The sequence below is a fragment of the Schistosoma haematobium genome, chromosome ZW (assembly GCF_000699445.3).
Source record: "Schistosoma haematobium chromosome ZW, whole genome shotgun sequence".
Classification (NCBI taxonomy): domain Eukaryota; kingdom Metazoa; phylum Platyhelminthes; class Trematoda; order Strigeidida; family Schistosomatidae; genus Schistosoma; species Schistosoma haematobium.
The window spans coordinates 61,694,593-61,722,335 of NC_067195.1; the positions used below are offsets into that span (position 1 = coordinate 61,694,593).

The 27,743-nt window shown below is 39.2% G+C and overlaps 2 protein-coding genes across 2 annotated transcripts in view; both read left to right on the plus strand.

The window, feature by feature from the left end:
* Positions 1-2,058: 2,058 nt before the first annotated feature.
* On the plus strand, positions 2,059-5,260 carry MS3_00004082 (uncharacterized protein). The gene has a single exon (XM_051211971.1). The coding sequence runs from the start codon at positions 2,555-2,557 to the stop codon at positions 3,551-3,553; it is 999 nt and encodes a 332-aa protein (XP_051072103.1). The 5' UTR covers positions 2,059-2,554; the 3' UTR covers positions 3,554-5,260.
* Positions 5,261-6,168: 908 nt separating this feature from the next.
* Positions 6,169-27,743, plus strand: part of DNTTIP2 (Deoxynucleotidyltransferase terminal-interacting protein 2) — a 34,975-nt gene continuing 13,400 nt past the window's right edge. Inside the window, exons 1-6 of the mRNA XM_051211972.1 lie at positions 6,169-6,222; positions 10,962-11,077; positions 11,361-11,559; positions 12,300-12,365; positions 15,569-15,724; positions 27,190-27,296. Coding sequence (XP_051072104.1) covers positions 11,031-11,077; positions 11,361-11,559; positions 12,300-12,365; positions 15,569-15,724; positions 27,190-27,296 — 575 coding nt within the window. The 5' untranslated portion in view covers positions 6,169-6,222; positions 10,962-11,030. The remainder of the gene's footprint in view (positions 6,223-10,961; positions 11,078-11,360; positions 11,560-12,299; positions 12,366-15,568; positions 15,725-27,189; positions 27,297-27,743) is intronic.

Below are 27,743 nucleotides of genomic sequence, written 5' to 3' on the forward strand. Positions count from 1 at the left end.
GATATTCCAATGGGACATAAGGTTGCGATTTCTAGAAGCTCATACCTTCAATGGATCTATCCTTGACCATCAGTCGCACATTCGCAACACAACTTTCATGAAGCGCGCTAACTGTAGAACTGCTTAAAACCATCTACATTCATATCTCATAAATTATCAACCCAGCTATGTAATTTACTACAGTGAATATTGTATCATTTGTATCAATTCGATCTTGCCTGTAAACTGGCATGCCTCATGTAACAAACTGTTATTTGAGAATAAATTATTATTATTATTATTATTATTATTATTAATATTGGGAGGGTCATGGCTTCAGTTAAGACTTTTTTGTTCAGAAGAACGTTTGAGGACCAATAAAATCATACCGAGTTCTTTATATTCAGTCTAAACCAGGCTCAGAAGATTCGTGCAACTGAGTGTAGACATTATGTCACACTTAATATATACCTAAAAATAAGATATTATTTACTTAAAGCAATTTAAGATTTAAATGTGGGCAACTTTATGGTCCTTTAAACATGGAATAAACACCATTCCTCGAAGATTTGTAAACAATCTTCAGGTTTTGCGGTGACTTGTCGATAAATAGCTTTCAAAAGCTTTTGGAGCTCATGATCCTGAGAATGCGAAACATATTAACTTAGTCTCAATTGTAACAACATAAGAATCGGAGGAAAAGCAGATTTTTAGAACATTGTCGGGGAAATCGTCACACCAAATCATTAGCTTCTGCAATGTAGGCGAATCGTGTGATCTTAAGAAGCGCAGTAAGATAACAAAAAATTACGGATTTGAAAGTGTCCACGGTTTTTGGTGATAGTTAGAAGCAAACCGAAGTCTGTCACCCACTATTCGGTGAGGGTAGATCGCCATTTCAGCAGTAATATCACTTATACGCATGCTCGTGACAACTGTGTGGAACGGTCCACAAATTCGGATACAGGAGTATACAACTGATCTGAATTGGGGTCCCACCTAATCAAGATGTTGATGATCGAAACAAACACGACGGGTTGAGAAGTTGCTTAGGAGATATTTGTTGTATCTCATCAACTTAGATTTCTGGTAGCTTACTAGAGAGAATACTCACTACCTTACGCCTCTATTCATATTAAGCCAGAAAAATCTTTCAGTTGTGAGTTTGGTGGTTACTCGGACAGCATAAGTTAAGGGTTTATAGTCGGCGCAAAGGAGAATCTTCAGCCTTTCACAGAGTGACAAAAGTGCCGTGCACAAGAATACATAGCCAAGAGTTCCCCGTCGGAAAACCATACCACAAGCAAGTGTCTTGTAACCATCTCGAGAAGAATTCCAAGGGTTGTCACGTGCTTCTGAATCAGATGCATCCACAGCGATGCTAATATATACTTTAACTTAAAGATGTCCCAGCGTTGTTCACTTTGTGACACCGTCTTTCAATGTGGTAAATGCCTTCTCAGCACTGTCGTCCAAGTTGGTAAATCTTGCATTTCCACTAAGTTGGTGTGATAGTGGTCCTACAAGGGACACGCAGTTCGGCATTGTAGGTCCAAAGAAATGTCACTGGGCACCAGTAAGCCACCCGACCAAGGCAGCTGTGGTCGCATTCTGTTCTTTTGTACCTACTCGTACTAACGTATTTCTGTAATAACGTCGATTGTGTTATGCGGTCACCAAAGCAGCACTAGTACCTGGATACGACAAAGGGTAATTCACGCCAGGTACCAACCTCAGGATATGACTTCGACGTTAATGGGTTGGTTTAACTCGAGTGGGCCCCAATCATCCTACACAGATCATCTACATCAGTGATTTACAGTATGAATCGTTGGTAGAACTTGACAGGCCGTTGAATGTGAGCAGTTGCTTGACTGTGGTCGGTTTTTGGTTATTCAGAATACCCTTTCACGACAAAAGATTAGTATTTTTAAAATATCCGATATGATTCAGGATTATTATGCAGTCGACCAGAAAATACTAAGACGCATAAGTTGCAAACGCAAACAGCCTGTTGTTTCAGTGAATCGAGAGAGAGTGAGATGTGATATATGTAGTAGCATTCAGTAAACGGTGATCGCTGTAACATGCAAGTGAACTAGAGGATTCAAGATCGACCTAAACAACAATTTATGAGCAATGCCAACCATTGAACAAGGTAAGTATACCTATGGAGAATGCGACTAACGACAATATAATTTGCAAACAAAGTCTGGTGTAAACAACAATAAAGAACGAAATATTAAATAGGACAATCGGTGACTTCTTTTCGCAGTAACAGTTCAAGCGGGAACCGGTGATGCCGAAATTGTTTAACTCCATCACTTCAGTACAACTTTCTAGGTAAGGTTTTGATACGTGTATTACGTTTTCGCTTTACGGTGACTTGTGTATAAATGAGCCTAGATGAAGCCCCTAAACCCCATCTCGTGCTCCATAACTCCTGTTTTCTACATTTCAGATTTCCAAACATAAGATTACTAGCTTCATTCTTCTGCAAACTACTTATCAATAACAACAGCCTTAACCGTACACAAAGTCATATTGTCTATCCTATTACATTGTTTTTATAAGGATGTCTTCATCTACCAACTCTTTGATGAAACCGCTGTCTCCAAGGAATATCGAGCCTCGTTCTCGTAGTAAAGTGACTGTTATAGGTGTTGGAATGGTCGGAATGGCTGCAGCATTCTCTACCATGCAAGTGGCAGGAGAACTCGCACTTATTGATGTCGTAGCAGATAAGGTTAAAGGAGAAGTTCTTGATCTACAGCATGGTCAACAGTTTATTGGCAGGTGCAAAATTGATGGGGGAACCGACTACAAATACTCTGCAAATTCAGATATTGTCGTCATCACTGCTGGTGCCAGACAAAACGAAGGAGAATCACGACTGAACCTTGTTCAGCGTAATGTTGATATATTCAAGAAAATAATACCGAACATTGTGAAATACAGTCCAAACTGCATCATAGTCGTCGTATCGAACCCTGTCGATATTTTGACATATGTTGCTCGAAGATTGAGTGGATTTGAAGCTCATAGAGTAATTGGGACCGGAACCATGCTTGACTCGGCGAGGTTTCGTTTTCTGTTAGGTGAGAAATTGGGAGTATCTGCCAATTCTGTCCATGGGTATGTAATTGGTGAACATGGTGACTCGAGTGTTGCTGTTTGGAGTAATGTGAATGTTGCTGGAGTTCGGCTGTCTTCTCTAAATCCAAAGATAGGATGCAAAGATGATCCTGAAAATTTCGAGGAAATACACAAGCAAGTTGTCCAGAGTGCCTATGACATCATTCGCTTGAAAGGTTACACCTCATGGGCGATCGGGTTGGCATGTGGATCACTTTGTAACGCACTACTAAATAACCTTCATACAGTTTATCCACTCTCTGTTCCTGTCAAAGGAATTCACGGAATCGAAGAGGATGTTTATTTGAGTTTACCATGTCTTGTTACTTCAGCTGGAATCAGTCATTTGATTCCACCTGAACTTAGTGCGGATGAATTGTGTAAATTGAGAAAAAGTGCTGCCACTTTGAATGAAGTGATACAAAGAATTATTTGGTAAAATTGAATACAATTAAAATAACAGTCTGGTAGCGCATCAACATTGCAGTAATTTCTGTACGTCACTGATTATTATTTTCATGTTTTACGTTAAGAAATTTGTTTTCGAATTACTTAAACAAAACTCTATGATGCTTGTTTTATAACACATAGCTGAGTGCTTACGTTGACAATTAAATATAAATTTGCGGTCCACTAAATACAGTACTAATTGTGTTTAAATTCTTTTCATTGCATCAGGGCGGTTACAAACAAGTTTTCTATATCAATAGATGAACGCTGCTAGCACCTGTCTATGTTTAGTAAATCATACCAAGCAGAAATCTGTGTAGCGTAATCAACATCCTAACCAATCAATTTCTCTTTTCAATTATCAGGACGCTTTCATTTCATGCTAATTTACGTGCTTACTGTCATGGATTCGATTAGTTGTTAAACGCAAGTGCATTTTACGAACTTACGAATTTGTCGTCTCATTTTTGTTTTGTTCTTTAATATTTATAATTCTCAAACATGTATTACTTTACATACTCCTCCTTCTTTAGCGCACAACGTACCTTCGCAATAGACGAAAGCCTATCAAAGTCTAAACGCTACATCGATCATAGCATCATCGTTCTTTTAATGACAAACAAAAGTAGTGTATCACAGTAATAACTGATCAGGTCAGGGTACCGTGAATGGTTACTGAACATTTCAAGTGCTTTCAGGTTTAAATAAGTCAGTAATGAGACCTTTGAGGGACTGTAAAATCATATATCTCGTTAGAACTGAACTGCATATCACTGGATTGGTACGTTCTTAGAACATATAATAATCAGAAACAAACAATAACGGTTCATCAAAGCATGTGATGACTCAAATATTAATGCACCAAATATTCTCCATGTTAAATGTAATTCGACATGGATGTCACGTACCCTTGACTTGTTCTCAAGTCTATGGAGTCTACGCAGATTTTACTGATTCTAGTGATTTCTCAGTCTTCAGATAAGATTTAGAATGCGGCAGTTTCACTTTCGATTAACAGTTACGAATGTTACAACTAAGTTCTCGTATCAAGAATATCCGAGGACCGACTGGTCATTTCTTGAAGCGTATTTCTTGTATGTAGTCAGTTATGGCTTACGCAGTAATACTTCACTTTTATGAAGTTATACTCACTTACTTGGTTCAGATCATCTAAGATTTGGGAATTGTGTTTGAACCTTCATCAATTGGTAAATCTTGTTATTCCCCGTGTCCCGTCAAATACTACGTGACAAAATCACCAATGAGAATACCGACATCCATGACGTTGTCTCTGTGCTAAACTAGTGATGCGTTGACCAGCACTAGCAATGTTAAGTCAACTCTGAGCCTAATCGGTCCTCTGTATAGTAGCTTCTCGCCCAACTCAGTCCGTCCAGTCCAGAACACAAATATCGGTCTCCGATATGTGAATCGTATATTTCAGATATACGTGGTTTTTATACAGGCAAACTAGACCGTATCACACCATAGAATGAGAAGTAATAATTATACAAGACCGATCCAAAATTGGGTATGTGTGTGGTATACTAAGACGAATAAACTGTGAATACGTTAACAGTAGCCAATAGGTCAAATGGACGATTTTGATAAAAGGGAATATGTATATATACATAATCTAGTTACTTAATTATTACCCAATAGGAATATATTTAATGACAGTCCGTGGACAATTCAGAGCAGTTATCATTCATCTATTATCCGTCAGCATATGACATTTTTACCTGTTGTCCGGACACACAGAGACCTAGGAGTCATCGCTTGTCAAATGTTAAAAACTACCTCATCAGTGCTTAGACCTTTTTGACTTGGTATACGGTGTTTGCTCGTAGAAGTGATGTGCTACCTATAAGCAGCTAGCCCCGTGTAAGAAGATTCAAGCGGTTCAAATGGTTGTGGACGGAATAGAAGAAGCTTTCGCTTAACAGGCTTCCGTGTCTAGTAGCAGGGGAGCACCAAATCCTCCAGGCAGGAACATAGGTACGTTAACAATAAAAGAGGAAAAGAAATTGGTAAATCATAGTGTGATGCTATCCTTGGTCCTTAAGAATAGGTCAAGTTGCCTTTTGAAGGACTCCTGAGAAGTCGCTTGGACTAGCTCGGCTGGCAGCGAATTCCAGCTTTTGAAAACTCTTAAGGAGCAGAAGTTGTGTCTTCATTCCGTCTTGCTATGTTGTTTTTCCAGTTTCTGGGTGTTACCCCTTAGGTTATTATTCGAACTAAGCTTAAGTAGGTGTTTAAGAGGATGTCCAGAAGTGTTAAGAATACTATAAGCCATTAATAAATCACAGTGAACTGTTGGAGAAGGTTCAAATAACCGAACTCCTGGAGCCGAGAGTCTCTGTCTTTTTCAGAGTGACGAGCAGTAAATGCGATGGAGGTAGAAAACCAGGGATTGAATTGATCATACTTACTGGACTATGCAAGAAACTATTTCGAAAGGATTCTTTTTTATCCATTTACAAGTGCTGAAAATGTTTTAAAATATTAATTTTCGTCCCGTTTCTCCAATTTCTCCTTTAATGGTCATTCATTGTCCACTCGTTGTATATTATTATTTCAGTCCATTTGTTAACTTAAGTAGACGACCCAGCACATCCTTCAACAGTTCAAGGTCGAGAGCCTGGTGTGTTCTAAGAGGTATGTAGGGCGAAACTTTTCTCTATTAGCCTTGCAGGATCAATGGTGGGAACATGTAATATACCTAGTTTGAGATTAGTTTGGTAAGACCATAATTTATGGGCGACCTTTGAGCGACGCTGAAGTTGCCTTGAGAATGTTCACCTTCATACTAGGGCTAAATGAAGGTTTTAAACCTGTGTGAAGTATAAGGATTATAACTTACAGTTAGTGGTAAGGGTTAGGAATTAGAATTATGGTTTTCAACACGAACTGGCATAAGCTAAAATGCCAAAACGCTATTTGGCCAGACGGATGGAGAATTTCGCTCTGAAATCTAAGACCTGTCATCGTAAATCTGGTTGGCTGGTCAGTAGATTATAGTCTTGCCGGCTTTTGTTAATTCTATCTTACATCTAGAGCATATTTTCCGCTACAGAATCACGATTAACTTTTTATGGGGATTTTTCCTGACCAGGAATACAGCTCTCTCGGTTTCGGAAACTAATGTCATACAATATTTCCTCTCAACAGTCCCATAGGAAGTATTTTGCCTTGGGGATTTCCAATTCATTGGTGTGACTGACATTTTCGAAGACTAATTGGTTGACACAAAATAGATCAGTCTACTTTCATTCTTTCTGAAAAATGATCAATATAATACTAACTAGGAATGAATAGATAGGTCATACCATTCATATGTTAAAAAACACAACACGATTCTCAATTGTATTCATGTCTTCAACAAATCAATAGAGACTTCATCTGGTTGGGAATTATATGCACAGATATATGGTCTGAAGTACGCTTAATTTCCAAAAAGCCGATTCCATTTCATGCGTTCAAAACTAACTGAAAAATAGTGATTTTATCGTTGTAATGGTATCAATATTGCAATGATGTCCTCAAAACTCATTATGACAACGGTTTTAAATGAGGTATAGTAAATAGTGGACTAGGGGAACAATTGCTCTAAAAAGGAACTATAATGGATGTTATATAGATGATAATCCATATGAGTTACTCCTGTTAAGTCCTCTTAATACCCAATGGAAAAAAACCTCCAGTTAATCGTCAGAACTACGAGTCATGTTCTAACGACTAAAGGGACTTAAATCTTTTTCTTTGGGGTTTTATCTGCTCTCTAAGGTTATCTTAAGAGTCGCTCAGTTTCTCCGCATTTTAGCTTTGGCCACTAGTTTATTGTTGTTACTAATATACATGTTTCCACCTTTTTTCATTGTCCGAAAGTTTAGCAACCAGCTGGTCAAGGCTTATATGTAATATCCACGTTAGGTAGTTGTTGACTAATTGCTTACACCCGTTATTCCCAATGGAGCATAGGTCGCCGACCAGCATTCTCCAACACACTCTGTCCTGGGCCTTCCTTCCTAGATCTATCGAATTTTCGTTCATTTTTCTCATGTCTGTCTCCATTTCTCGGTGTAATGTGTTCTTTGGTCTTCCTCTCTTCCTTTTGCCTTGAGGATTCCAAGTGAGGGCTTGGATTATGACACAATTGGGTGCCTTCTTTAATGTGTGTCCTATCCACTTCCAGCACTTCTTCCTGATTTCTTCCTCTGCCGGGATCTGATTTGTTCTCTCCCACAATAGATTGTTGCTGATAGTGTCTGATCAACGGATCCGAAGTATTTTGCGTAGACAGCTGTTAATAAACACTTGTATCTTCTGGATGATGGCTTTCGTAGTTCTCCAGGTTTCCGCCCCAGTAGACAGTAGAACTGTTTTGCCATTTGTATTGAAAATTCTGACTTTGGTGTTGGTTGACAGTTGTTTTGAGTTCCAGATATTCTTCAGTTGTAGATATGCTGCTCTTGACTTACCGACCCGTGCCTTCACATCTGCATCAGATCCACCGAGTTCATCAATGATCCTGCCCAGATATGTAAAGGTTTTTACATCCTCCAAAGCTTCTCCATCAAGTGTGGTTCGATTGGTGCATGCTGTGTTGTGTCGGAGAATCTTACTTTTCCCTTTGTGTATGTTGAGACCTACTGCTGCAGATGCTGCAGCAGCACTGGTCTTCTCCTGCATTTGTTGTTATATGTTCGATAGAAGAGCCAGATCATCTGCGAGGTCTTGGTCGTCCAGCTGCATCCTAGCTATCCACTGTATCCTATGCTTCCCCTCAGACGTTGACGTCTTCGTGATCCAGTCGATCACCAGAAGGGTAAGGGTGAGAGTGAGCAACCTTGCCTGGCACTGGCCGTTACTTCAAACGACTTTGTCAACTGTCCTCCATGCACGATTTCGCAGTTTAATCCATCATAGGAATTCGTATGATAATGACTGTCGAAGAAGCTTCCATAGTGTTGTCCTGTCCACGCTGTCAAATACTTTCTCGTAGTCGATGAATTTAATGTAGAGTGATGGATTTCATTCAATTGATTGTTTCACAATGATCTGTAGTGTTGCGATTTGGTCTGTAGACGACCGATGCTTATGGAATTCAGCCTGTTGGTCTCGAAGTTGGGCGTCTACACAGTCCTTTATTCTGTTTAAAAGACTTCCCGGTATCGAGAGAAGAGTGATGCCCCTGTAGTTATCACACCTGTTGAGATTGCCTTTCTTTGGTATTTTGGTCAGGTGTCCTTTCCAGTCTTTTGCTACTTGTTCTTCATCCGAAGTCTTGCTGAAGAGAATATGGAGTATCCTTGCAGTTACTCCTACATCTGCTTTTAGTGTCTCTGCTGTAATGTTGTCTGGTCCAGCTGCTTTGCCACTCTTAATTTGTCTGATGGCCATGCTGATCTCTTCAGTTGTTGGTGGGCCGACATCGATTAGGAGGTCCGTGGGTTCTGCTTCGGTGTTGGGTGGATACAGTGGGTTTGGTCGATTCAAGAGCTCCTCGAAGTGCTCTACTTGCCTGTTTCGCTGTTCTTCAAAGTTGGTGGTTACTTTGCCTTCCTTGTTTTTCAATGATTGTTCTGGTTTACGATAATTTCCAGCGAGCTTCTTTGTTGTATCATACAATTGTCTCATGTTTCCTTCTCTTGTAATCCTTTTTTGCGTCATTGCTAGATCTTCCACATATTTACGTTCGTCTGTTCTGATGTTCTTCTTCATTTCCTTGTTTACTTCTGTGTATTCAGCTTGTGCCATAGCTTTCTCTGCTGCCTTCTTGTTCTTCCTTTTTTGATTTTTACCCAGTGTGTCAACAGTGATCCATTCCTTGTGATGATGCTTCTTGTGGCCCAGAACCTCATGACATGTTGAAGTGATTGCCTCCCTGATCCCCTTCCAGTTGTTCTCCATAGTGGTTTCCTCTCCATTGAGTAGATCGTGAAAGGCCTGGGACCTATTGCTGATGGCTATCTTGAATTCATTGTCAGTTATGACGTAGGACCAGGCACATATGTACATCGGTCCAAGTTGTCATACCTCATTAGCACAACAAGATGAACGCCGAATTCATAGAAGTAGTAACTTCAATGGTAGCAATGTATAAAAAAAGGTTTTGTATAATGATATAGTACAGGAAGAAAGAATTATTTAGTAGAAAGATATGAAGCGATTTTAATTTCATTGTTTAAGGGAAGACAAAAAGTGTATACACCGACGCCATTGTGATCGATTCTGAGCCATGTCGCCCAGAATTTATCAGTATCTCGAAGGAAGACCGTATTAACGTTTCATGATGTTGTCTGCCCCGTTGTCCAGTGCTACTTGGATTGGCAGTAACCCCGGAAAGGCTCCAGGCGGACTAATAAGTTTGACAAGTCTGGTTGCTGTTAAGTGTGCGAACAACATCCTCACTTTTATATCCATTTCTTTATCCACTCACTAAAGTTACAACAATTTTCATCATTTTGGTCTGACATTCTAATTTGTCTCAAACCACCACCCATTTTAACGGTTAGCAGTGGTACCTTGGCGCACTAAGTGCCCCCCTATCTATATCTTTATACAGCCTGCGGTTATTTCCGGCTTATACCAAGAAATTCTAGCCCAAAAGTCGATCACTGTATTTACACACCACAAATGTGAGCAGGGTGACAATTGCTTTTTCATCTACAAGCAATCAACTTTTAGCACGATGAAATGTGATCATGATTAACTGGTAACAAATATTAGTTCGGGAAATTAAGATGGCTTTTTACAAAGAATATATACCACACAACTCAGTATGCATTATTTTAGACTATTTATTCCTAGCTTCTTGATTGTGCAGTCGCATTACTTTAGTCTTTAATGTTACAAATATCAGAGATTTCTAGTCACTGAGTTATATGATCTACCTTTTAGTCAGCAGTCTTGGATCAAGACTGAGCTTTAAACGCTTGGACTGTTTCACTGAACTGCGCCCAAACGCCCTAGTACGGCCGAGGGTGGAAAGAGTTCTCCCTCCCTCTCGAAATGCCCTCACATGGCCACACGTATACAGCCACTTCCAGGAAAGTCCTTCTCGCAGCGGGGGTGTTGTTTACAAAATTGAGAGGACGAAAAGCGAATGTCCGGTACTTTAACCAGGTTGGTGGATATGGAGAATACACCTTAGGGAGATGGAAAACCCTGATTCCAAACCAATGGTGCACATGGGCTCCAGGATCCTGCCCACACACAAATTAACTGACTTGTGTGGCGCATATGTATTCGGTGCCTCTTTGTACCAATATTTATGTGTTTACATAAATAAAACAAATAAATTCACTGAACTTTTGTTTTGTAGGTGATGTACGCCTGTTTCTTATACAATAGTTTGTTTGATATTATCGTTCGCTTCTATTCTTGATCTTTAGGTTATTTATTTTATCTTTCGGCAAACTGGTTGGCACCTGAATTTACAGTCACTCATCACACACTGCACAATGGACGAAGAAGAACTTTCTTTTATACCCTACAGCACATCTTACGTGTATGTTTCGGCTAGTTATGTGTAAAATTGATAATGTAGTTATATATATATATATAATACGTGCTTATAGCTGCAGTACTATCGTTTAATGTCCAATCGTAGCATGAGCTAAATCGTACTGAAACGGTCTCTAGGTTAATTACAATTAATTTGAGAAGTATAAACTAACGTATTATTAAATGAAGTAAACACCTATGGCTTTCATTCGAAACTACCTTTTTATATTGTATCTAAAATACTTGTGTATTATTGTTTTAAATCCATTATTTAAAAAAAAATTTAGGTGGAAGCCCCCAATAAAACTATCTGATTGCTCGTCTGAATATCTCCAAAATTGTCCTGTTGACTACAGTCTTTTGGAAAACCCCTTTACTTCCAAACCAGACGTGTATGATGCCGAACAGGAAGCAAAATTATGGCAAGGATTGGGTATATTAACAACTAGTACTAGTGTGGTCGATAGTGAGAAGCCGCCGAGTGAGGTTAGCTGATTAAACATTTGGTTTTATGAAGTTAATACTATTTGTGTTGGTATGGATCCTTATGGGTGAAATTGGGTAAGACAATATCCTCCGTATTCGATTGTGCTTTCATTCATCTTATAGTATCTGATTAACCTGTTTACTCTACTTCTATGTGATCTAGTATTATTACTGACAGGATCAGTAATTGTTCTCTGCTTTATTTGTCAGTACGTTACTAGCATTAATATATTCCGGTTGGGATTCAGAACTGACTTGAAATAGTAAAACAATTTATCGTACTTTGCGAATCATTAGAAACATGTACTAATTGTGGTTGCGATTTAATAGTTGGGAAACGGTGGCTAGAAAATTTAACCTTCAATCAATGAATCACAAGTTCAAATCTCGTAAATACTTCGGTCTGTGTAGCTAGTAATGTCAGCACTTTTCATTAGAAAGTGTGACTCATAGCTGAGTACTTAAACCTGTACTTGATAAATGAGCTGTATTTGTAGCCATTTGACCTACTCTTCTCTTAGGAGATAAAAGTTCATCAGTTAAAACATTCCTTGAAGAATAAATCGGTTACTCAATATATATATATATATATCTTTTGATTATCGTATTCTTCTGTTTAATATTTTTCTTGTTTTGATTTTATGTTTTTGTAAAATTGCATTCTAATTTTGTGTGACGCATTTGTTGGTTCCTTAATACTTTGAAATAACGAAATTATTACTGTTTTTCCTTCTGGAAAGAATCCTTATTACCTTACAGCAGTACCTGGTCTCCACAGCAAGCGGGAATTGAAACGAATTCGTCGAGTGAGTTCTGACACTTTTAAAAGTCGTAAGTCCGATTTTCTGTACAAGCATAGGTAGTTTAACCTTCTTTTACCCTCGTCTACTGATAAGTTACTCATGTAATCATAAATGATATTCCACGAAGGCTTATCTTAAAAGACAACTGAATCATGATGAGGTCTTGGTGACTGAGTAGTGTAGATAACCAATGAGGACAGTGACATCACATCCAGTGCACTAGTCAGCAAAAATGGATATTGTAGATGAAGTGCATTAAGGATTCATATATACATCGAATGGAATTATGAACATCAGGTGGTTGATGTAATCATTTAAAAACCTAAAACGCATATAGGTAAACTCACCTCAGATCATATTTACGAGCGTAGCAACACTAACACTGCACTTTGTATTTTTCTAGATTGAAATTCAGACGGTAAATCTTGAAACTATGTAGTAATGCCAAATTATCATCATAGAAATCATGTAACCAAGATCCTTGAATTATATTCACATAACAGTTACAGTACATAGTTATGCATATAAAGATTGGAGATAATTCACTCCTAACAGGTGTTTGCTATCAAAAACTATTTGAGGTGCAGACATTCATTCCTTTTAGTGTATGTTTCCACCCACTAGGAAACTTCTTGAACTTTAAGTATTTAGCATGTCGGTTAGTTGTGTTGTATCGATTCTAAGGCTACTGCAGGTCTCAATCCCCGGTAAAGGATGAGGGTTGGGCATGGGGTCAGCATCGCCATCCCGTAGAAAACAACCTTGCTATAAACAGGCTAACCAGAATAAAAAAAATTAAATCATTTAAACTCTGCCCTCAGAGTTGAAGGGAGAATTATGATGCCTCATGGTGAAAACCGATATTTCTCAGTAGTCACAAGGCCGATATGTTTTCTAACAACCAGAGCAACAATCAATATGGGTACATGGAATGTCCGGACAATGTGAGAGATCGGGAGGATTAACTAAATATCTGGGGAAATGAGGAGATAAGACTTGAGGGTGTTCGAAATCGGTGAAACCCGTTGGACCCAAGCTGGGCAGAAAATGATAGGTTCACGAGAGATGCTACTGTGCCGTGGTTACGAAGAAGAAAATGCTTCGCACACTCAGGGAGTTGCCTTGATGCTGTCCAAAGGAGCATGTAAAGCACTTATAGGATGAGAATCTCGTAGACCCAGGATCATCAAAACATCTTTCAAAACAAATGAGGGAATCACAATGAATGTTATCCAACGTTATGCACCCACCAATGATAGCAACGACAACGATAAAGATCAGTTTTACGAGAGGCTGTAATCTCATAGCGAAGTGCTCATGAAAAGGAGCATTGGAGCAGACAATCAGAAATACGAAGAAACCGATAGGGAAATATAGTAAACGAGAGAGACCAGTCAAGGACAAAGAAGGAAAGCCAATCACTGAAACTGAAGAACAGATGAACAGATGGGTAGAACACTTTGAGGAGCTCTTGAATCGGCTAGTTCCATTAAATCCACCGGACATCGAAGCAGCGCCTATAGACCTTCTTATAGATGTCACCCCACCAACGATCAAGTCAATCGAGATAGCCATCGGACAAATGAATAGTGGGGAAGCAGCAGGACCTGACAATATACCAACTGAAGCACTGAAGTCAGACATAGAAGCAACTGCGAACATATTACAAGTCCTATACATGGAGATTTGGAAGGAGAAACAAGTCCCGACGAACTGGAGAAAAGGATACCTCATCAAGATACCAAAGAAAGGAGATCTAAGCAAATGTGGAAACCACAGAGGTATCACACTACTATGGGTACCAGGAAAAGTTTTGTAAAGAGTATTGCTGAACTGGATGAAAGATTCAGTGGACACCGTACTTCGAGATCAACAGACCGAATTCCGTAAGGATCGGTTGTGCACAAACCGAATCACGACATTATGGATCATTGTTGAACAGTCAATTAAATGAAACTCGTCACTATACATCAGATTCCTTGACTATGAGAAGGTGTTTAACAACGTGGAAAGGATAACCTTATGGAGAATCGTCAACATCATAAGGAATTCATACGACGGACTGCACTGCAAAGTGGTGCATGAGAGATAGCTGACAGACGCATTCCGAGTAAGGACCAAAGTCAGACAAGACCGCTCACTCTTCCTCTTCGTTCTGGTGGTTGATTGGATTATGAAGACTTCGACATCTGTGGGGAAGAACGGAATACAATGGACAGCTTGGACAAAAGTAGACAATTCGGACTTCTCGAATGACTCAACCCTTCTATCCCATACATTCGAGCAAATGCAGGTCAAGATAACCATTGTGGAAGAGGCCTCTCCATCAGTAGGCCTCAACACACACAAGGGAAAAAGCAAGATCCTTAAATACAACATGGATAACAACAACCCAATCACACTTGATGAAGAAGTTCTGGAAGAGGTAGAAACCCTTACATATCTGGACAGCATCATCGATTGACAAGGAGGATCTGATGCAGACCTAAAACCAAGGATTGGCAACACAGCTGTCAGCCAACATCAAAATCAGAATCTTCAATGCGAACGTGAAGACAGTTTTACTGTACTGGGCTGAATCTTGGAGAACTATCACCACCACCATCAAAAAATCTCAAGTATTTATAAATAATTGTCTACACGAGATACTGAATGACTGGATACCATCAGCAACAGTCTACTGTTGGAGAGAACAAACCAGCTGAAGATAAAATTAGGAAAAGGCGACAGAGGTGGATAGGACATACATTGTGGAAATCATCAGACTGTATGGCGAGATAGGCGCTAACTTTGGATCTCGAAGGGAAACGGAAAAGAGGAAAATAAAAAAAAACACTAAGTTGAGAATTGGAAGCAGACATTAAAAGGATAGATAACAGCTGGAAACAACTGGAATGGATTGCCTAGGGTAGAGTTCGATGAAGAATGCTTATGGGTGGCTGGTTTTCCTCCACGAAGGGTAACAGGTTTAAGTAAAAATAGGTGTTGGCAAGTGGTACGGTTGTCTCACACAATTGTTTTTTAAAGCAGACACAGTAGGCATGCAATTTGTTGAAATATTTAGGTAACTTACCAAATAAGTAGCTCTACTTTGCAAGCGAAACAGTAAGTTGTTAGTCGTCAGTAAAAAGGCCGTTATTTCCGTTAAAATAATGTTTTACATTTGTCAGGCGTTAGATTACAACTGTTTTGATTTTTGTCTGTAGGCTGAACGCAAAAGCAAACTGTCAAACTGGTTTGATCTTCCGAGACCTGATGTCACTGAAGAAGATCGTGATGATTTAGAATTAATTAGATTACGTCGCGCTATTTCATCAGATACACACGTGAGAAAATCGGATGGGAAGTCTGCTTACTTCCAGGTAAATCATTGTCGATTTGTGCTATTTCGGTATGATATTTATCTATTTTTAGCTTCTTATTGCTGCGATATTTTTATACACCCAAGTCTGGCTGCCTTCAACGTTCGCACATTTATGCAGGTCGGACAACAGATAGGGCTGGCTATGTCTTTAGAAAGTCTTAATATTGATGTTTGTTGTCTATACGAGACCCGTATTCAAGACTGGCGAAGTACTACAAATTCGATCTCCATCTGTCGCTTCAAAAAGCTTGTTTTACGTGCGCTTATCCGGGGACCCTGTGCCATCTTCGTCTGGTCTCGCTGGCGTTGGTGTCGCACTGAGCGCTAGAGCTGAGGCAGCACTAATCGATTGGATCCCCATTAACAATCGGTTATGTGCTGTTAGATTGGAAAGTTCCATCAAAGTGAGAAGAAATCGGCGTGAGAAACGATGTCTTTTCGTCATCTCCGCCTATGCCCCGACAGATTGCAGCCCGGATGCAATCAAGGATGAGTTTTACCACCAACTAACAGTTCTACAGAAAGTTCATCAGACAGATATTGTAGTACTAGCCGGAGACTTGAATGCTCAGGTCGGGCGTCTAGGCACAGAAGAGAGTCGTTTAGGTGGCCGATGGGGACTCGTTGGTTGCAGGACAGATAACGGGGACTGTCTACTGCAACTGTGCACAGACCACAACCTGTTTCTGGCTAGCACTAACTTCCGGCACAGTCATCGCCGATGTGCCACCTGGCGTCCTCCCTCTGCATCCCAGGCCTGGACTCAGATTGATCACATCGCGATCAGCTACCGCTGGCGTGGTTGTGTACAAGACTGCCGCTCCTTTTGGAGTGCCTATCTGGACTCTGCCCATGCCTTGGTCGGCGCCAATCTTACCTTACTTTTCAGTGGCCAACGAAGTGACCGCCACTAACGGATTGATGTTAGCAAGTTGGTTGCAACTTCTGTTGCAAGTAAGTATCGAACCGAGCTAGTTTCTAGGCTAGCTACCATTCCACCGAAAAGTATAGATGAGCATTGGTTGCAATTGCATGACGTCATGAAAATGGTTAGTAAAGTCACTTGTGGTTTCGCGAAACGTCCCGCTTATAAGCACTGGATTTCTTCAGGCTCCTTACAACACATTGAAGCCCGTCGGTCTACTCTGGGTGACCGTGAGTTTGACCATAAACGAAGGATGTTACGTAAGGAAATTGGGCAAAGCTTGCGTAAGGACCGAGAAGCCTGATGGTGGTCGGAGCGTGCTAATGAGCTGGAAGCAGCAGCTGCATCTGGTAACTACCGGAAGCTCTTCCAACTCATCCGAGCCACTGGGAGCAAGAAGTCTGGTGTGAGCGAAATAATCTGTGAGGATGACGGCATGCCAATCACTAACATCCATCGACGTCTTGGACGATGGGCAGAATTCTTCGAAGGGCAGTTCAACTGGCCTGCTGCTCCGGCAACATCAGTCAGACTGTCCTGCCCTCCATGGCCGGTGATGACTGATCCACCAAATGAGGCGGAAGTCCGCAAGGAACTCCAACTCTTGAAGCGCTACAAATCACCTGGCCCAGATGACTTTCCTCCGGCTCTTTTTAAAGATGGTGGTGACTTTCTGGCTAAGGAACTGACTGTGTTGTTTACAAAGCTCTGGGAACTAGAAAGTGTACCAACGTCATGGAATGAGTCGATAGTTGTCCCTATCTTTAAAAATGGTTCACGTCGTTCCTGTAACAACTATCGGGGGATAATTCTACTTCCGATTGCGTCCAAGCTATTGGCTTCCGTCATATTTCGTAGGTTGTTCAAAACCCGAGAAAGATTGACTCGCGAGGAGCAGGCTGGGTTTCGTTCTGGTCGAGGATGTATTGATCATATCTTCACCCTCCGCCAAATGTTAGAACACCGTCATACTTATCAGAGGCCAACAATCGTAGTGTTTCTTGACATCAGGGCTGCCTTCGATTCGTTGGAGAGGACTGTTCTCTGGGATTGTCTATTGAATAAGGGTGTGCCTGAGAAGTTTATTAACATCCTAAAGGCCCTATATAAAAACACCTCAGGCAGAGTGAGGGCATACAACTACCTCTTTCCATTGTTCTATTCGAGCAGTGGGGTTAGACAGGGTTGCCCAATCTCACCATTCCTCTTCAACTTTGCCATCGATGGCATTCTGGAAACAGCTCTGATGGATGTAAGTAATGGCGGTGTGGACCGTTGCCTGGAGAAAGACTTCTCGACCTTGAGTATGCGGATGATATTGTCTTACTGTGCGATAATGCCCAAGGCATGCAATCCGCACTTAATCAGTTGGCAATCAGTGTCCGTTTGTATGGTATGTGCTTCGCACCTTCGAAGTGCAAAGTACTTCTACAAGACTGACAGGATTCCAATCCTGTACCCACTCTGGATGGTGAGCAGATAGAAGTAGTCGAGAAGTTCATGTATCTTGTTTGCTGCATAAGTGCTGGTGGTGGCGTGAGTGATGAGATCAATGCACGAATAGTGAAAGCCAGAGCGGCTTATGCCAATCTGTGCCACCTTTGGCGCCTTCGTGATGTTAGTCTGGCTGTAAAAGGTCGGATCTACAACGCGTCGGTGAGAGCAGTTTTGCTCTACGCTTGTGAAACCTGGCCTCTCCGAGTTGAGGACGTTAGACGACTCCCTGTGTTCGATCATAGCTCTCTCTAAAGGATTGCTGACATCCAGTGGCAACACCATGTTAGTAATGCAGAGGTTCGGCATCGTGTGTTCGGGCACAGAGATGATAATGCAATTGGTGTCACCATCTTGAAACACCGACTTCGGTGGCTTGGACATGTTCTACGAATGTCGTCCCAGAGAATTCCACGTCGTGCATTATTTGCCGACTCTGGGACTGGTTGGAAGAAGCGGAGAAGTGGTCAGTATATGACATGGTGTCGTGGCATGAAATAAAGCCGCAAAGGACTGGCTTCTGTCGGTCCTTCACGGCTCCCTGGTTGGGGTCTGAGAGATGGTGCAACACAGTGGCTAGAGACGTTATCAGATATCGCCCAGAATAGAAGCCAGTGGCGATCGTGCTGTAACCTTCCTTTACTTTATAAAAATGGTTGTTTCTTCCTTAACTGAGAGAATTCTTCCGATTGTACCTTTCCGTTCCGCCATTATTGCTATTATTATTATTACACTACCTTACACCAATCTGTTCGTTATTTTTCCCCTTTTCTTTCACGCTCCTTACTTTTTTTTCTTCCTTGTCTTTAAATTCTCATTGTTTTGTGTGGCGCATATATATTTGGTGCCGTCTTGTACCAATATTTATGTGTTCAAATAAATAAATAAATAATCAACCTTATATAAATTGTGTGTTGGTAATTTTTTATTTCTGGATTCAAGTTATATAAATCTACTGTTAAATTAACAGGCATATAAAGATTTCAAAAAAAGCATCAATAAATAAATCCCTTACTATTCAACATGTACGTAAAGATGCACAATATAATATTATAAGCATTCTGTTTTCGACTATCAGGTTCTTGGTCTAAATCTCTCTCTCTATCTATCTATCTATCTATCTACTTGGGTTATGGCAGATAAGCATCAGCTCTAGGCTTCACACATAACTCTCAAACCACAATCCTTTATTTAGTTAATGAGTTTTAATACTTATTTATTTTATTTCCTTCCGTTTGTAGGCAGTAGTTGATTCATTTTAAATCATTTTGTCTGCTATCTGTTTTAAAAAATTTGTGTTGAAACTTACTATTTCATTGAAGGATCTTTTTTCCAACTATTGTACAGACATTTGAACTTATTAATTTTTAAGTTTTCGTTACTATCTCGTTTTCTACATAATTTATTCATGAGGATTACTAACTCTGACCTCAAAGTTTTGTTTCCGTGTTAGAATGCCGTGTGTGTTTTCACATAAAACACCGTTTTGTTAATGCTAAGTAAATGACAACTTTTTGTAGGGTTATTTAAATTTCGCGTATTGTTGGGTGTAGGCTTTAAATAACATGATTAAATCCACCTCTACATATTTACTGTTATCTGTCAGTGTATATAGTTTTTCCTTCTGCGATATCTTATTTTTATAATGCCGATTTAGTTGAACTAGTTACTAACTATTAATTTAAAACAATTAGTCCCTTTGATAAATTTCGATAATGATATTAGAAGACGAAGATTATCAGAACTATGTGATATATTAGCGCAATACATTTCAAACAATCTGGTCACACATATACTTGTTAAGAGCATTTATATATAAAAATAAAAGGTCAACTAGACAGGAAACGGGGTAAGAGGAGATAAAGATAATGATAAGAGTAATAATAATAATAATGTGAACACAAAGCGAAACCTAATCACTCTGGATAATAAGTCAATATTACCAGGGTAGGTTTAAGGTAAGAACAAACTGTTTTTGAACACATAAAGGGGGTTTGAATTTTCGTATGGCTAAGGCTTCAATGAACCTTAGTATACGCCCTTTTACACTTTTATACAGCACTACAAAAGCTGAATTTAGATCAATCTTGTGACCTGTTTCAATTATATGTTTAGCAATAGAGGATGATGGATGTTTATCCTCTGCTCTTATTGGGTCACTTGATTGTATTTGTTTCTGAAGCCATTTGGGTACATGTTCACTCACCCTAATGTTAAGATCACGATTACTCCTCCCTATGTATGTGTGACCACACACATATTTAAATTGGTAAACACAGTGGGATGTGACGCAATCGTTTCCATGTACTTTAGGTTTTGAATGAAGCATGCACCTTGTTCTTTCTTTGATGATGACCTTTGCTGCGCAATAGGTTTTGTTGATGACTGATTTAAGTCGATGTTTCAGTAAAAGGGGAATAATATTGTCCGACCGGCCATTTTTTTTTTAAAAAAAATTTTCCAACCCCAAATTACAATATTTTTCATCCCGTGTTTCGTCCAATGAAATGGCTAGTTCCAAAAATTAGATTTAATTGGTTAGTTATGTCTTGAAAATTGTTATAAATTATCAGTACTTGTCGACGAAGCACAATCTCAATCGTCATTATGGAGCAGAGTAACGTGCCGAGTACGAGCGCTGGTGTTTCTCACGTAACGGAAATGGAGGAAGTCTTTTTGACTACCTTGTTTCTGGTTGCGTTTCCATCGGTTGAAGCGTTAAAGACCACTATCACAAATTTTGAAAGATCGACTTACAGTCATTATGTAGTGAGAGATTCGCATATTGGCAGAGATCAAAAATCCTACATTAAATTTGTGTGTTGGCGAAATGGGCGTATAAGATCTAGCGGTTCGTCACAACGTATTAGACGGAGGAGGTAATTTGGTAAATTGTTTTATAATTTTTTTTAATGAAGGGCTTCTATGAACACCCAATGTCCAGCATTTATGTTTTGTAAGATTATAGACGGCTATTGGACTGTTGTACGTGGGAATGTACATCACAATCACGAGTGCAATTCCCTGAGGTACCAGGGTAATTCATGGATGCGCAGGTTAACGGATGGGGAGTTTGAAACTGTGAGACCGCTGCTGATTTCCGGTACCGCTGCATTCCACATCAGGAATTTTGCTTACCAATCTTATGGGAAATGTCTGACCGCTCAAGATGTCTGCAATATGCGGTACAAAGTGTTCTCACACGCGAACCTTCCTGGTACGGAATTTGCCAATTTATAATGTACACTATAGGTGATTACGGGAAATTGAAAGCTCACATAACATCCTTGGGTGGGCTTTGCGAATACGAATTGGACGATGAGAACTGTCTATCGTATTTCTTCTTCATGACTGCTGAGCAAGTGAATTTGGCCGGTCACTTTTGTGACGTAATTGGTTTTGACGGGACGTACAAAACTAATAACGAGAACGTCCATTTATATCAAGTCGTTGCCATGGATATGAATTTTAAGGCAATACCCATGTGCATTGCCTTTTTAAGTCGCGAAACGTCGGCCTTGATTTCTCGATTCCTCTTCTTTTTCCAACGGTGTACCAACAGTCGACAACTGGTAGGCATTGTGACCGATGATTCACCTGCAATTGCTGCTGCTATTACGCAGGTGTATCCGGATGCACACCATATTCTGTGTCGCGTACACCTTGTTCGGAATGTGATAAAGAGGGTAAGTGTTTCGTTCATTAACATTAACCCAGTAACCGTTATTGTAGAGGGTGCGATCAGAAATTGTACAACTGTTCTTTCGCCTCATGTTCACTCGAACGGTTGAAAGGTAAATCAAAATCTACATAACATGATTTTGTAGTTTTAACAACGTACTTTCGTTAATCGAAATGTCGGACGGAACATTTGGCAGATACGTCAGAGACCACCTTCTACCACGGAAACACAAATGGTCCACTGCTTTTCGACCGCCATCCACTCTCTTTGAACTGAATAATACGAACTTCGTCGAGACCAGCCACCGAGTCTTGAAGATGTATCACCTTAATCGAAAAACACCGGTTCTCAGATCCATTTTCAATGTGCTGCTTCGTACTGGATATTGGATGGAAGCAAGATTACATAAATATTCAATGGATTGTCGGGGAAAGCCGGTATTGGTGAGGAGCCGGAAGTACGTCGACTTCAGGAACGACTGACACCAGTTGCCTGTCAACTACTGAAGCGACACCTTCGCATTCCTATAACGCAGTCTGCATTGACGGAAGATTTATTCACCGCTATGGACGCCACGGGGACGTACTACGTACACGTCGACACTAGCCGGTGCTCGTGTCCATTCTTCATTGAAAACGGATTACCATGACATTTGAAAACAAGTTGAAACCATCATCATTGAAATGATGATGGTGATAAAAGGTCATACAGTAAGTGTAAAAAGAAATAAGAATATTATCCGTTTCATAGATACACAAAACAAGAACTTCATATTCTTGTTTTATATTAAAATTTCCTGAAACCAGAACTATGCGTACGTAAGAAGTACGTCTGATCGTAAACTAAGCCTCCATAGTTATTCATAACTACTGATTATATCACCGTATTCATTTGCACACCTCATCAACTATTTATGACTGGTACAATCTCGTTGTACCAGTTAAATATTCCCTTAAAATATTCAAAAATCAAAAATAATTTAGGAAACAATCGTTTTCCTTAACCAATCAATGATACCTAAATTTTTCATTCACACCCCACAATTTTTTTAAAAGGGGTGGTAGGGAATCATATAGGCCGGTTACTTAATGTCAACCGATTAGTTGAAATCGAAATCACATCTGGAGCTGTGATTGGATACCAGAATTTTCATTTTTTACATTTGAAATTTAATGATAATGAGTAATTTTTTTTGTGTAATCTTAGTCTTGAAAAAAATTTAGACTTTTGAAGAAAAAGACACCAACTTAATTGCATTACCATGCAATCCTACTGTTAGTGAATGTGTATTGGGATCAATTTTTGTTTTCCGATCAAGTATACCTTGAATTGAAGTCGTTAGTTATCGGAACAGGAATAATCATATGTATCTCAGTAAAAGAAAGTTTTTGGGAAAAAGCATCTGTAAACCGGTCTGAATATTTGATAATAGTGATTACTGAATGACGTCGGTAGTCAAATATTTAATACCAAATTAATAAACAAATTATCACCAAAGTGTGTGCATAGGCTTTTTTGTAACACACGGTGTGTTAATGGGAAAAAGAAATCAACATATCAATAAATCATCATGATAAATTACTGGTTGCAATATGTATAATTCAGGTGAACCAACCGTAGACGATCATTTAATGAACTGACTTTGACAGTATATGAAAGTAGTAATAAATTTTCCGAAAAAGACACTTAATATTTAGTAAAGGATTATTTTGTAAATGTTCATTCATAATGAGAATTAGACAACGTTAGATTTAAATGTGGTTAAATTGTAAAAGTCCATTGAAACGGCTTATTGTGTTCACTTGTAAATTATTTGTAGTTCTGTATTTTAAAATTAATTTTTTGGTCGTAATAAAAACTAGTTTGTTTAATCAGTCATGTGTGAATATTGTTAACCGCCGTAATATGAAACCTGAATTATCTAGACATTATGAATGTAACCATTTTTGACAAGCATTTGAAATATCAGTTTCATGAAGTGTAAATGAACAAGCCTACGTCGTCTGACTGACTCAACAAATATTTATCGACTTTAAACGTATAAATATGAGTAAGGTCAACTGTATCAATGAACATTTACAATGCTATTAGTATTATTTATTTTCCTTATTATTATTATTATTATTATTATTATTATTATTATTATTATTATTATTATTATTATTATTATGTCAATTGACAAGATTCAATTCTTGTACTATGTATTTCATTGACACAAAATTTTTTGCATTTTCAATTTTCCTATAATGCTTAGTCACTTATTGTGACTGAACACTTTACTGCAAATCATCCCGACCTTTAGTGAATGACCTTTTTAATTTGTAAATATATATATCGTTACAGATGTAAACGTTAACCATTGTTAACACATTACATTGTCAAATTCATAAATGTCATGCCTTATTTTTGGACTTTATAAAATAATAAAATTATGGACTAATAACTGTATAGTGTGATGATGAAGTTAAGGAAAACGATTGTTTCCTAAATTATTTTTGATTTTTGAATATTTTAAGGGAATATTTAACTGGTACAACGAGATTGTACCAGTCATAAATAGTTGATGAGGTGTGCAAATGAATACGGTGATATAATCAGTAGTTATGAATAACTATGGAGGCTTAGTTTACGATCAGACGTACTTCTTACGTACGCATAGTTCTGGTTTCAGGAAATTTTAATATAAAACAAGAATATGAAGTTCTTGTTTTGTGTATCTATGATACGGATAATATTCTTATTTCTTTTTACACTTACTGTATGACCTTTTATCACCATCATCATTTCAATGATGATGGTTTCAACTTGTTTTCAAATGTCATGGTAATCCGTTTTCAATGAAGAATGGACACGAGCACCGGCTAGTGTCGACGTGTACGTAGTACGTCCCCGTGGCGTCCATAGCGGTGAATAAATCTTCCGTCAATGCAGACTGCGTTATAGGAATGCGAAGGTGTCGCTTCAGTAGTTGACAGGCAACTGGTGTCAGTCGTTCCTGAAGTCGACGTACTTCCGGCTCCTCACCAATACCGGCTTTCCCCCGACAATCCATTGAATATTTATGTAATCTTGCTTCCATCCAATATCCAGTACGAAGCAGCACATTGAAAATGGATCTGAGAACCGGTGTTTTTCGATTAAGGTGATACATCTTCAAGACTCGGTGGCTGGTCTCGACGAAGTTCGTATTATTCAGTTCAAAGAGAGTGGATGGCGGTCGAAAAGCAGTGGACCATTTGTGTTTCCGTGGTAGAAGGTGGTCTCTGACGTATCTGCCAAATGTTCCGTCCGACATTTCGATTAACGAAAGTACGTTGTTAAAACTACAAAATCATGTTATGTAGGTTTTGATTTACCTTTCAACCGTTCGAGTGAACATGAGGCGAAAGAACAGTTGTACAATTTCTGATCGCACCCTCTACAATAACGGTTACTGGGTTAATGTTAATGAACGAAACACTTACCCTCTTTATCACATTCCGAACAAGGTGTACGCGACACAGAATATGGTGTGCATCCGGATACACCTGCGTAATAGCAGCAGCAATTGCAGGTGAATCATCGGTCACAATGCCTACCAGTTGTCGACTGTTGGTACACCGTTGGAAAAAGAAGAGGAATCGAGAAATCAAGGCCGACGTTTCGCGACTTAAAAAGGCAATGCACATGGGTATTGCCTTAAAATTCATATCCATGGCAACGACTTGATATAAATGGACGTTCTCGTTATTAGTTTTGTACGTCCCGTCAAAACCAATTACGTCACAAAAGTGACCGGCCAAATTCACTTGCTCAGCAGTCATGAAGAAGAAATACGATAGACAGTTCTCATCGTCCAATTCGTATTCGCAAAGCCCACCCAAGGATGTTATGTGAGCTTTCAATTTCCCGTAATCACCTATAGTGTACATTATAAATTGGCAAATTCCGTACCAGGAAGGTTCGCGTGTGAGAACACTTTGTACCGCATATTGCAGACATCTTGAGCGGTCAGACATTTCCCATAAGATTGGTAAGCAAAATTCCTGATGTGGAATGCAGCGGTACCGGAAATCAGCAGCGGTCTCACAGTTTCAAACTCCCCATCCGTTAACCTGCGCATCCATGAATTACCCTGGTACCTCAGGGAATTGCACTCGTGATTGTGATGTACATTCCCACGTACAACAGTCCAATAGCCGTCTATAATCTTACAAAACATAAATGCTGGACATTGGGTGTTCATAGAAGCCCTTCATTAAAAAAAATTATAAAACAATTTACCAAATTACCTCCTCCGTCTAATACGTTGTGACGAACCGCTAGATCTTATACGCCCATTTCGCCAACACACAAATTTAATGTAGGATTTTTGATCTCTGCCAATATGCGAATCTCTCACTACATAATGACTGTAAGTCGATCTTTCAAAATTTGTGATAGTGGTCTTTAACGCTTCAACCGATGGAAACGCAACCAGAAACAAGGTAGTCAAAAAGACTTCCTCCATTTCCGTTACGTGAGAAACACCAGCGCTCGTACTCGGCACGTTACTCTGCTCCATAATGACGATTGAGATTGTGCTTCGTCGACAAGTACTGATAATTTATAACAATTTTCAAGACATAACTAACCAATTAAATCTAATTTTTGGAACTAGCCATTTCATTGGACGAAACACGGGATGAAAAATATTGTAATTTGGGGTTGGAAAATTTTTTTTAAAAAAAAAATGGCCGGTCGGACAATATTATTCAGTAAAAGGCTATTTGAATCACCTCTGAATGGTAAGGTGATGTAGACAGGCTTTTTCTCTACCGAGGCTACAGTAGGTCTCGCTAAACCATGGACTTTCCATCTATTTATGAATTTCAGAGGATAGCCATTTTCTATTAACGTTTTATTTAACAACTTAACATCATCAATGGCGTCATTTGTACAAATACGGTCGAGTCTGTTGAAAAGACACCTTATCAAACCACGTTTGTATTGCACAGGGCAATAACTATAATAACTAAGATATTGACCTGTCCACGTTGGTTTTCTAAAAATAGATCGCTTTACTGAACCATCTTCTCGTCTACTCAGGAGTATATCTAGGTTCCGCTTTGTGTTCACATTATTATTATTATTATTACTCTTATCATTATCTTTATCTCCTCTTACCCCGTTTCCTGTCTAGTTGACCTTTTATTTTTATATATAAATGCTCTTAACAAGTATATGTGTGACCAGATTGTTTGAAATGTATTGCGCTAATATATCACATAGTTCTGATAATCTTCGTCTTCTAATATCATTACTAACTATTATCTTAATTACCTTGTAAGGAACAAATCACGTTATCTTAACTGTCTTCTCTCCCTTTAATAATTTGTTTTAGAGAGGTGTAGTTGTAGATGATCCTGGGAGCTTCTACGATAGACTGCCGCGAAAACAAAGAGGGAAAACACTTGTAGATGAGCTTCTAGCTAATGCTGAAATTATGAAGTAAGTTTAGTTTGCTTTTGTGTTTATTGTCGAATACTTGATTGATACTGTTTTGCTTTATCTAAGGAAGTTACTTCTGAATAACTCAGAAAATATTTCGTAATCATTTACACAACCTACCTCTTAGTAGCATAAAATGTATATCTCATTATTGACGTATTTACTCCTATTACTCCCAATGGAGCATAGGTCGCCGACCAGCATTCTCCAACACACTCTGTCCTGGGCCTTCCTTCCTAGATCTATCGAATTTTCGTTCATTTTTCTCATGTCTGTCTCCATTTCTCGGTGTAATGTGTTCTTTGGTCTTCCTCTCTTCCTTTTGCCTTGAGGATTCCAAGTGAGGGCTTGGATTATGACACAATTGGGTGCCTTCTTTAATGTGTGTCCTATCCACTTCCAGCACTTCTTCCTGATTTCTTCCTCTGCCGGGATCTGATTTGTTCT

Excerpts from the sequence above, each read along its gene's own strand:
- MS3_00004082 (XM_051211971.1), top strand. The coding sequence starts at position 2,555 with ATGTCTTCATCTACCAACTCTTTGATGAAACCGCTGTCTCCAAGGAAT.